Below are 12,205 nucleotides of genomic sequence, written 5' to 3' on the forward strand. Positions count from 1 at the left end.
ACATTACTTCATGGCATATGTAAAAAAAAAGATATCTTTCACTATTTTATTTAATGAAAATAGTAGATTATTGACTTGCAAAACATGTACTGCTCACTTCTTCAACACCAGCAGTATAAAGACATTTGATTATACACAGAAAAGAAGACTGTTAAGAGAATTGACTGTGAGTTAAAGTGATGCTCTTCTAACAGGAAAGAGTTTGAAATGAGCAATCTGCAAAGCAAGATTGAAGATGAGCAGGCCCTTGCAATGCAGCTGCAGAAGAAGATCAAGGAGTTACAGGTAAGTATATGACATCCACCTTCTCTGGGCATTACAGGAAGCAAGGATGCCATGTATTCATGTTAATATGGATATGTTGTCCCCAGGCTCGCACTGAGGAGCTGGAGGAGGAAATCGAGGCCGAGCGGGCCTCTCGGGCCAAAGCAGAGAAGCAGCGCTCTGACCTTTCCCGGGAACTGGAGGAGATCAGCGAGCGGCTGGAAGAAGCTGGCGGGGCAACTTCAGCCCAGATTGAGATGAACAAGAAGAGGGAGGCTGAGTTCCAGAAAATGCGCAGGGACCTGGAAGAAGCCACCCTGCAGCACGAAGCCACCGCGGCCACCCTGAGGAAGAAGCACGCGGACAGCGTAGCTGAGCTCGGGGAGCAGATAGACAACCTGCAGAGGGTCAAGCAAAAGCTGGAGAAGGAGAAGAGTGAGCTGAAGATGGAGATCGATGACCTCGCTAGCAACATGGAGACTGTCTCCAAAGCCAAGGTCTTTCTTGTCCCCTTTTTATCTTTATTTGCAACAATTCAAAACGATCAAAATTATATACAACTACATCTAATCCAACTGTACACAGTTAAGATGTTATCTCAAATATTAAGATTATTTCTAATAGACATCACTATATTGAATTGAACCATTTTGGTTTTCACATATTATTTGTAGAAATCACTTTAAACTTTGCCACTAACATCGTGAGAGAATGTAAATACAGGAAAAACATAAACTAAGTACCTAAAAACCACACTCTACATGACGCAGAATCTAAATGATGTTTATGCTTCGCAATCATTTCCAATATCATTTTTACAATAATTTATTTATTAATTCAGACAAAATTATGTACCTCTACATCCAAGGCATGTGTAGGGCTTTGAGGTAGATAGAAAAGTAAATAAAATGGAACTCCTTTCCACAAGTACTCACAGCTCTCCAAATCCCAGACTTATGAATCGAAACGTCTCCTCTTTTCTGTTTGTGCTTCTCACCACAGGGAAACTTTGAGAAAATGTGCCGCACACTAGAGGACCAGCTTAATGAAATGAAAACAAAGGAAGAGGAACAACAACGCTTAATAAATGAATTGTCAGCCCAGAGGGCACGTTTACACACAGAATCAGGTCAGTAAATAAATACGACCAGCCTGTGGAGAGGTGAAGAATGAAAGGCAAGCCTACACCGGTGCATACCTGTCAAACACAAATTACTTCTTGAGCCACATATACCCATTTACCATTGATTTGTTATTCTTTCATCCTTTTATTGTGAGATGGTAAAAAGAATGATTTATAAGCTATCATAGGGGGAGAGGAATCAAGCTCCCTGAGCAAAGGAAATTTTTGTTGCCTCAGCATTACTCAAAAAAACCCAAACCCTAAAATACCAAAGAAAACGCACACATTTTTGAAAGAGCAGGAAATAACCTTCTCAACAGCCTCAAAGCTCTTGAGTTAGTCTTTCCATTATATGAAATAAGAGGTCTAACGTTATTTAATTCTTTCAATTATTCTTCACCTAGACAAACAGAACAAAATCACTCATGTTTTGTCTTTCACAGGTGAATTTTCACGACAGCTAGATGAGAAAGAATCTATGGTGTCTCAGCTATCCCGAGGCAAACAAGCATTTACACAACAGATTGAGGAATTAAAGAGGCAGCTAGAAGAGGAATCTAAGGTGAGAATTCTCCAGTTGATGTTTTTAACCACTGGAATTTTGCATCAAGAAGCCACTATTAAACTTCCCACAGAGAATATTGATGATCAGAAGATAAACTTACATCGCACAATTTTTGGTTGGTTCAGGCCAAGAACGCCCTGGCCCACGCCCTGCAGTCCGCCCGCCACGACTGTGACCTGCTGCGGGAACAGTATGAGGAGGAGCAGGAAGGTAAAGCCGAGCTGCAGAGGGCGATGTCCAAGGCCAACAGTGAGGTTGCCCAGTGGAGGACCAAATACGAGACAGACGCCATCCAGCGCACAGAGGAGCTAGAGGAGGCCAAGTACGGCTCTTAGTGGGGAGGGGTCAGAAAGAAGTAAACGTTTAAAAACAGCAAAGGAAAAAATGAAAGAAAGAGAACATTCCAGACGTGGAGACAGGTGAAGGATTTCAGCCCATTTTATTGAAGAGTGGTGGATTCCACCGTTTTCTCCTTCTTAAATCCTAGTGCATGTCCATGGAGCGTGGGCCAAGAACAGCACCCTCTCCCCATTCTGATCCACTACAAAAGGACCTTAAATTTATTTTCACCAAAATGGGTTAATAACTATCAGCATACCCTTTATGAATTAAGTAGAATTAATTTCCTTTAATATAAAGAAATATGGAGATATTGAGAGTACCTGGTACATTATTATGAACATTATAATTAACAGTAATTAGTTTATCCCCACCTGGAGTATTGGAAATTCAGAATAAGACTCTCATACTCTGTCATTCTTTAACTAACCACCAGAAAAATGAACTTCTTCACTAATAACACACAGTTTGTGGAATAAAACTCATGGGAGTTACACATAAAACCATAACCATTATGTCCCCAGTGAAGGAAGCTTCTTTAAATTTAACTTATCTTAGTAGTTGTTAGAACCAGACAGAATGAGAGATTTTAGCAGGTGGGCTATTGTAGATTAGAGTGTGGGTTGGGAGAGAGCACGAATTAGGTGGGCTGGTGAAGGGAGCAGTAAAATTGGAGGATATTTGGGAAGTGTAATAATGGAATAATATTTATTGTCTGGGCTGACTAAACCCAGAAAGATACTGATTAATTGTATGACCTTGAACATGTTACTCTGGGCCAGTTTCCTCATTTGTAAAGAGGACCATACAAGAAAATGTTTAAGGATCCTATTCAATGCCAACATTCTTTGATGATGTGACTCTTGGTCATGGTTGTTGCATCTTCCTCATCCCCATATCCTCACATTTCTCAGTCAGCTAAATCTTTCCTCACCTCTCCACCTCCTTCTCTGCCTCCATCACCACACACAAACAAACAAATGGCCTCGTAAATATATCTGACAACCCCTGAGATAAAGATAAAAATTCACTAGGGAAAACAGAATTCTAGAAGAGATAAAGTGGGTGCTGAGAAGACATTTTAGAAAACCTTAACTTATAGGAGCAAAGAATCTTGAGAAAAAATGTGTTTTCTTAGCCGCTGTATAAAGTTGACGGCAGTAACTTTGATTCTGCTCTTGGTCACTCCCCCTGACCAACTTTTCAGGAAGAAGCTGGCCCAGCGTCTGCAGGATGCCGAGGAACATGTGGAAGCTGTGAATTCCAAATGTGCTTCTCTAGAAAAGACCAAGCAGCGGCTCCAGAATGAAGTGGAGGACCTCATGATTGATGTGGAGAGATCTAACGCTGCCTGCGCGGCTCTTGATAAGAAGCAAAGGAACTTTGACAAGGTAGCCCACAGTGACCAGCTTCCGAGGGGAAAACGGAAGTGATGCTAGGTTACAGAGACTGAGTTCCAATGTACTTCCAGGTCCTATCAGAATGGAAACAGAAGTATGAGGAAACTCAGGCTGAACTTGAGGCCTCCCAGAAGGAGTCCCGGTCTCTCAGCACTGAGCTGTTCAAGGTGAAGAACGCCTACGAGGAATCTCTGGATCACCTTGAAACCTTAAAGCGAGAGAATAAGAACTTACAGCGTGAGTCTTTGGAATCCTTCTATTTCAAAAATGGCAGGGAAGTATCTTTTCAATGTTTCATTGGTCTCAACTGAATTTGGTATTTTATTATTAAACTATAGAGGAGATTTCTGACCTAACCGAGCAAATTGCAGAGGGAGGAAAGCATATCCATGAATTGGAGAAAATAAAGAAACAAATAGATCAAGAGAAGAGTGAATTACAGGCTGCCCTGGAGGAAGCAGAGGTACATGTTTTGTTTGCTCACCTGTGCGTTATAAATAAGTTGAAAAATTAATAGCAGAGATGAATCATGTTGCAAACCTTTAGGGGATAACTCATCTGATTCAGTGAGAAATACTGACTTGTACCTTGGGAATGAAGAAGTAATAGTCTGAATTAAGATGTATAAAAATTTGTGAGTTTTTTTAATGCCTTCTTGAAATTATCATAATGTACTAAAAAAAAAAGTTCTTTGAACTTTATGCTTAGGTAAACCTAAATGTTGCTTTTTCTAAAGGCATCCCTGGAACATGAAGAAGGCAAAATCCTTCGCATCCAACTTGAGCTAAATCAGGTGAAATCTGAGATTGACCGGAAAATTGCTGAAAAAGATGAAGAAATTGATCAGCTAAAGAGGAACCATCTCAGAGTTGTGGAATCGATGCAGAGCACCCTAGATGCTGAGATCAGGAGCAGGAATGATGCCCTGAGGATCAAGAAGAAGATGGAGGGAGACCTTAACGAAATGGAAATTCAGCTAAACCATGCCAACCGGCAGGCTGCGGAGGCAATAAAGAATCTTAGAAACACACAGGGAATACTGAAGGTACATTGGGATAAACACATGGTGTCATACAGTCTGAGTATGATTGGTAACTCGAATTTTAATATTTTAGGAGGACCAAATGCCATACGTCATCTAAATAATACGGTGATCAGTTGAAAGTTTTATGTACACAGCTAAAGAAGAGCTTAATTCTGGAACGCACTGGATAGAGTTTACTTTGTTGTCTGAAGAGAAGACAAAGTAGTGAGGGGTGAGGAGACAGAGGAAGTGATGAGAGAGTTTTGTTACATGCCACTACATAAATAACTTCATTTATCTGGACTTCATTTGTTTAAAGTACACAAAATAACACCATTAGACTAGCTGATCTCCAAGGATAATTTCCTGATCCAAAATTTTGTATAGTATTTTCCTATAATTCGGGATCCAAAATAATACAACATCATGTTCTTTTGAGCAGCACTACTACCCTAGGCTACAAAAGATGTGTCATTAAAGGGACTTGCAGATTTTTCCTGTCTAATCATACTCTAAGATATTAATTTAAGATCAATGTGTGTACATGACGTTAGATTTGTATTTGCTTTAATTGGAGCATAAGCAGGAGTCATTTTCTTTCTGTGTAGGACACTCAGCTACATTTGGATGATGCCATCAGAACCCAAGACGACCTTAAGGAACAACTGGCAATGGTTGAGCGCAGAGCTAACCTGATGCAGGCTGAGATTGAAGAGCTAAGGGCATCCCTGGAACAGACTGAGAGAAGCAGGAGGGTGGCAGAGCAAGAGCTGCTGGATGCCAGTGAGCGTGTGCAATTATTGCACACCCAGGTGAGATTCAGGACTATGGATGAGCAAATGTACTCCCTGAAGCTGAGATAACTTGAGAGGATAAGCTTGTTTGTATAGTAAGGAGTGGTCTTGGCAAGAGTCCCTTCCTGGAATTCTGGAAAATGTTCATCAATAAGTACATACTGGGTCCTAGCTTGTTCGCAAGTATACTTATGGGCTGGCATAATCATGCTGATTTGAAATAATTTTGAGTTCTAGAAAATTTGTAAAAAAGTAAAGAAGACCCCCTACTAATCACCATACATACAAGATAGGTGGCCATTTTGTCTTGCAACTCTAAACTGCATTAGATAGCAAATAAAATAGAGAAGGAATAAGCCACCGTGTATGCACATGAAGCTAACTTCGTGGAATATAAAAAGAAACTGTTAAGTTCAGACTCATGGAGGTGATCATTACTGCTAGCCAGCATTTGTTGTTTCTAATGGATTCGTTACATAAAAGGTGGTCTATCCTCACACTAGCTCATATGCAGCCATTGTAGTATGCATTTATTTCCAAAGAAAGATGTTCACAATATAGAAAGTAAAAAAAGCAACTTGAAAATAATATATAAATCGTGATCTTTTTTGTTAAAAATATCTAGGAAACATCCAGAAGGATAAACAAAGCATTATCAGTGGTTATTTCTGGGTAGTAAGAGTACAATAACTATTCTTTGTCTCTTTTTTTGCTAATTTGTATGTTCTACTATTACAATAAACATTATTATTGCATACATTTAAAAGTTACAATATAAGTAAATAGCCATCACAGAAATGTTAAAATCGCATACTATAAATAATTTTATATCCAAATTAAAATACAACATTTTTCTTACTCAGTATTAGTATCCTTGAATAGATTAGATATTTCAAATACTATCACTTTTCCAAAACATAAGAGATTCTTGAATCATTTTTGTACCATTAATTGATGCTATTCTTAAAATATATACTTAAATATATACTTTATACTTAAAATTTAGAGCCAACAAATATGAATGAACACCTAAAAATTAATCATCAATTATTCATGAGCTGTGTGGTGCTACACAGTACAGCACTTTAAATTTTTTGCGGGGGCAGTGTAATGTTTTATGTTTATAAGTAGCCACTGATAATTTTCAAATATCTTTGATATCAAAAATTAAATTCTACCTGGAAGAATTCCAGAGAATTTTTATGAACAGAAATATGAGTAGAAAGAAGAGTAGGCATAAACATAAAATCAACTTTTGATTTGGTTTTTATTCTGAACATTTCTTAGATAAATAGTTTATGCCTATATACACTAATAAAATTGATCATGTAAATATTCATAATTAAATGTGCTTTTCTCCTTTTTTTATTAATTTAAAACAGAACACCAGCCTGATCAACACCAAGAAGAAGCTGGAGACAGACATTTCCCAAATCCAGGGAGAGATGGAGGACATTGTCCAGGAAGCTCGCAACGCAGAAGAGAAAGCCAAGAAGGCCATCACTGACGTGAGCACGATGAGCACTTGTTTTACTGATACAGGTATGCTACCCACCATTACCACGTTTCCTTATTATCTTGATTTCTTTGCTTTTCAGGCGGCCATGATGGCTGAGGAGCTGAAGAAGGAGCAGGACACCAGCGCCCACCTGGAGCGGATGAAGAAGAACCTGGAGCAGACGGTGAAGGACCTGCAGCACCGTCTGGATGAGGCTGAGCAGCTGGCCCTGAAGGGCGGGAAGAAGCAGATCCAGAAACTGGAGGCCAGGGTGGGTCTCCATCACTTCATTCGATTCCCAGACTGTTCATACAGCTAGTTAGAGCCAATTGTTAAATACTTTTGTTGTCCTCCAGGTAAGGGAGCTTGAAAATGAGGTTGAAAATGAACAGAAGCGCAATGTTGAGGCTGTGAAGGGTCTTCGCAAACATGAGAGAAGAGTCAAGGAACTCACTTACCAGGTGACCAGCCTCTCCATGTTTCCCCAATTTCATTTTCAAGAAAAGAAAAAAAAATGAGTTGTTTTCAAATATTGACACTATTTATTTGCTACCTTTTTTATTTCAGACTGAGGAGGACCGCAAGAATGTTCTCAGGCTGCAGGACTTGGTGGACAAACTACAAACCAAAGTTAAAGCGTATAAGAGACAAGCCGAAGAGGCTGTGAGTATCTTGAAAGGTTCAGTAGCAAGTCCAGGTTTTGCGGAGCTTCAAGGTTATAGAATGTAAGAGGCTTTTTTTAAGGCAAAGAATACAAAATTGGGAATACAAAATTAGGTATGAAAATGAGTATTTATTTTTGAGAAGGAGAAAATTTTACCATGAATTACTAGCGCCTTAGAGATTCAGGTTCATTTCTTCTGAGACCTCTTTAAGCAATTTTCCAGACTTGTTAACACGGAAATGCTTCCTCATTACAATCAAATTCTCTCCCTATTTACAACACTCTATAACTCCCATCTGGGGGTGCTGTATTCCCAGCCCTCATAAGGGCTATGCAAATGAGGGCTCTGAAGTTTAAGTTTTATTTAACTTCATGATAAATCCATCTCAGGACATTTCTTTTTCATTTGGCTGCAGTTATGTTTCTTATCCTGTTAATTCTGAAACCTTCCTTAAGGTTCTCTGTAGCCAATACTACTACTGTGCCTACTTTTTAAAGTTTGTTTCACAGAAACAAGACAGATTCAGATTCCTGCTATGTTGACTTTCCAGTGGTCATTGTAGCATCTTAAGTTTGCCAGGAAAGAAGTTAAGAGAAAGGGATTGGGCAGGGGGTTGTAAGCCCACTCATTAATTGAGGTAAGCATGTGGGTACATCACCCAACAACAGAAACTTTTTACTTTCTCATTCATGAAGCAAATCCTGTAGCTACTTCTAGTAACACAGACACTAAGAATCAGAAAACGTCAAATGTTCTTATACTCTCAAATGCATTTCTTTCCTCAGGAGGAACAATCCAACGTCAATCTTGCCAAGTTCCGCAAGATCCAGCACGAGCTGGAAGAGGCTGAGGAACGGGCTGACATCGCTGAGTCCCAGGTCAACAAGCTGCGGGTGAAGAGCCGGGAGGTTCACACAAAAATCATAAGTGAAGAGTAATTCATTCTAATCCTGAAAGGTGACCAAAGAAATGCGCAAAATGTGAAGTTCTTTGTCACTGTCACTTGTCGCTGTAATATCAAGGAAATAAAATCTGCAGATAATTTTGCAATCTAAACAGACATGGGTCTCTTAATTACAAGCTCTGTAGTGCTATTAGAACTAATTCATTTACTCAGCACTTGTTGAGCTCCTACTGGTGCAGTCGGAGATGGTGACAAAATGAATGTGGGCAATGAATGAACTTTAATAGAAGGCAAATGAAATGAAGTGCTCTGAGAGGATGTAAAGGTGGTTAATGTACCCTCAATTCCATTCATCCCATTTTAATGAATACCAAGTATGTGTGTGTACAGAATTGGGCACCCAACATATGACTTCATCTCTGCTTTTGAGGAGCTCAAGCCAGTGGGACAGACAGCAATTCAGATTACAGCACAACATATATACTCTGATTGAAGTATGAAAACAAAACGTGACAATAACATAGTGAGCTGCTAACCTGAGGAATCCAAAAAGACTTTTCAAAGAAGACTGTGAGCTAGCTCCTAAAAGATGAATAGCTATTAGGTGAAAGAGAAAAGGACTGGTCATTAGAAGAAGAGAAAATGAGCATGAAATTTCATAGTTTAAACATAGGCTCCAGGAGCAAAGGGCAGCAGGTGAGGTCAGAGGTAGAAGGTAAAACCTGACTGAGAAGGGTACAGCCTCATATGCAGAGCTGAGAAATTATAATGAACATGCATCAAACTGGTCAAATTCCATGAAGAGGACAGTTGACTCAATTCTGGCAGTGGTACAGAGGATAGAGTACGATAGGAAAGACCAGAGCCTGGAATGACTATTAAGAAGGCTATGAAAATAGAGAAATTAGAGATGATAGTGATGGAAATGAACAAAAATTCAGAGTGAAAGCAGAGTTCTAACACTACTGTAAAGAAAGGACTGGGAGAACACTGAAGAAGTTCAACAGTTTCACTGCATTCAAACCTCCCAGTTACTTCGTGGTTATAGATTTTATTTTCTTTGGGGGGAAATTCTTTTCCTCTGAAGGACCTCCCTCTTTAAGAAAAATGACAACACTTTTCAGATAATTATTGCTGTTAACCTTCTAATTTATATATACAATTCTGCTTACCAAGTAACCTGATCTTTCTAGTACCATTCATATTTTAAGGTGGAACCAGAAAGGGAATTTATTTCTTAATAGCAAAAAGAATGTGACTGTATTTTATCATAGCCATTGCCAGAGTGGTTTTTTCTTTGATACTTTTATTAAGCTTACAATTTGGCTTCATTGTGTGGACCTTTAATATATAAGAGTAGAATACCAATTGATTATTTTATAATGGTGGATATACCTTTCTAATGAGGAGGCTGCTTGAGGGAATCTCATTCCCCAGTGTGGGAATCCTAATTAGTAATAAGAAGCCTCCTTCATGAAAAGAGAATTTAAAGGGGATAGAAAATAATTATAAGGAATATTTCACCTGGGTCATGATAGAGACTAATGAAATATCCTGCCTAGAGTAAGCATTTATTATCAAATTTTAATTAAACTCTGTAGAGTTAACCTATTGGCTTCAAAAGCATTGGGCAATTGCTTTATTATTCTGTGTCCTAACTATTTAAATAATTGTTTATATAGAAAGTTGAGAGTAGATTTAACTATATATGGGTCAGTTATTCTGGGTCACTGATTAAAACAGGAAGGATTTAGAGTCACAGCTATTCTGGTTAATACTCTTCCTCACAGATTAGGTTATTTACAGACTTACTTCCGGATCGCTTACAACAAAACCATGCATGATAATCTAGAAATACGCATAATACTCTGTCTTTTCTTTAATTGGTATGAGGGATGGCTGAGAAATGGGAACTATTTCTAACCTATTGATGCTGGATATGAGAACCCAAACAGGATACATGCAAGAAGGCAGTACAATGCCTCCAAGAACAGCTCTGAATTAGGAACAATGAAGGTAGTTTAAGCCTGATTCCTCCCTAATAAGTAGCATGAAGAGTTTCTGTGATGGAAAGAATAAGACCGGAAGAAGATTGTGAAATGTAACAAAGGGCAAGGGACTTTTTCTCTGACTTAAAATTATTTAAAATGTTTACATAGGGAACTAGGTAGAGATGACCGTGCCCTAGTATCCAACCAGGCATCGTTACACTCTGAAATCCCCTAAGAATTTGTAATAAGGCCAGTTTCTTTACTTCCTTATGCTCTGAAGACTTAAAGACCATGCTAACTGAAAGTGAATTCTGGGACCATTGACATACTGATACTTGGGAATATCATGAATCTTTTTCCTCAACTCAACTTATAAGTGTTCAAATAACCAGATATCAAGAAAAGAAGAAATCTTAAGATACCTCTACTCTAAAACATTACCTTCCCTTCTACCTTATATCTAAATATCCTCCTATTACAGACTGAATCCTTGGCACCCAGGAGGATGTTCACTTTACTTAATATCTTATTAAGTTGAAAATATACTAATTTCAACCAATGCCCTAACTTTTTAGTTGGCAAACCAACTAAAAAGCATCTAAACAAAGAGGTCTCTTGACAAGTGCCTGAAGGGAAGGCAACTCTAAGGGAGGGAAAAGGGGGAGATAAGAAAATGCATCTACAAAGACCATTTACACACAATTTTGCCAAAGACTGATTCTGGGTATTAAGACAGCCAGCTTCTTCCTCATGAGTCTAGAGATTGTGTGAACCTCCACATCAGTGGTTCTCAAATGTAGTTTGCATCAGAATCTTATGGAGGGCTTGTGAAAACACCAATTGTTGGGCTCCACCTCCAGAGTTTCTAATTCAGTAGGTCTGAGTTAAGGACCAAGACTATGCATTTCCCACAAGTTCCCAGGTTATGCTAACGCTGCTAGTCCAAGGACTATATTCTGAAAACCACAGCTGTATATTGTCACCAAATCTTTCACAAAATTATTACATATAATATTATATAGCCCTGTGTTTACATCCTATGTTTCAGCCAAACCTCTACGGACTTCAGTTTTCTTCATCCATAAAATGAGGAAATTGACCTAAATTATTGCTAAAATCCAATCTAAATGTCTTTGAGTCCAAGTTGGGCAGCACTGTCAGTAATTATAATACAATTTAATGTCTTACATTTGTAGTACTCCTTGTTTTATTTGCAAAATGCTTCCATGTACAATTTGCCAATCACTGTATACTCACAACAATGTGAGATAAATAGAATCCTTTTGGAAACGGAACTTCAAAGCGGACAGTGATTTGTCAAAAGTTGTATAACTAATAAATGACAGACCCAAACCCGGACTAAGATCTTCTAACTCTTCATCCAGGAAGTAATGCACTGTCTTGGATTTCTAGACTAGCCTGACTAATGAAAGGTTCTGATGACATTCTTCCCCTAGAAACAAGGTCAGTAATGTGTCAATTCACTAGGGGACAGGAAAGATCTCTACTCTTTACCTGCATATCCATATGGCTTGCTCCTTCATATCTGCAGAATTCTGGTCATATTACACCTAAAGAGGCCTTCCCTGGATACTCAGTATCAAAATGCCACCCTTTCTCCCTGCCCTGACAATTATA

The 12,205-nt window shown here is 38.7% G+C and overlaps 1 protein-coding gene across 2 annotated transcripts in view; it reads left to right on the top strand.

The window, feature by feature from the left end:
* The window catches only part of LOC308488404 (myosin-4), a 28,395-nt gene extending 16,470 nt beyond the window's left edge, over nucleotides 1–11,925 (top strand). For both annotated transcript variants that reach the window (XM_081028075.1, XM_081028074.1), the window contains exons 26-40: nucleotides 195–285; nucleotides 372–761; nucleotides 1,267–1,393; nucleotides 1,831–1,949; nucleotides 2,078–2,274; nucleotides 3,499–3,682; nucleotides 3,763–3,928; nucleotides 4,030–4,154; nucleotides 4,428–4,736; nucleotides 5,324–5,527; nucleotides 6,892–7,017; nucleotides 7,108–7,278; nucleotides 7,364–7,468; nucleotides 7,575–7,670; nucleotides 8,458–11,925. In XM_081028075.1, coding sequence (XP_080884201.1) covers nucleotides 195–285; nucleotides 372–761; nucleotides 1,267–1,393; nucleotides 1,831–1,949; nucleotides 2,078–2,274; nucleotides 3,499–3,682; nucleotides 3,763–3,928; nucleotides 4,030–4,154; nucleotides 4,428–4,736; nucleotides 5,324–5,527; nucleotides 6,892–7,017; nucleotides 7,108–7,278; nucleotides 7,364–7,468; nucleotides 7,575–7,670; nucleotides 8,458–8,610 — 2,563 coding nt within the window. In that variant the 3' untranslated portion in view covers nucleotides 8,611–11,925. The remainder of the gene's footprint in view (nucleotides 1–194; nucleotides 286–371; nucleotides 762–1,266; nucleotides 1,394–1,830; nucleotides 1,950–2,077; nucleotides 2,275–3,498; nucleotides 3,683–3,762; nucleotides 3,929–4,029; nucleotides 4,155–4,427; nucleotides 4,737–5,323; nucleotides 5,528–6,891; nucleotides 7,018–7,107; nucleotides 7,279–7,363; nucleotides 7,469–7,574; nucleotides 7,671–8,457) is intronic.
* Nucleotides 11,926–12,205: the final 280 nt, after the last annotated feature.

This window comes from Rhinolophus hipposideros (assembly GCF_964194185.1).
Source record: "Rhinolophus hipposideros genome assembly, chromosome: 20".
NCBI lineage: Eukaryota > Metazoa > Chordata > Mammalia > Chiroptera > Rhinolophidae > Rhinolophus > Rhinolophus hipposideros.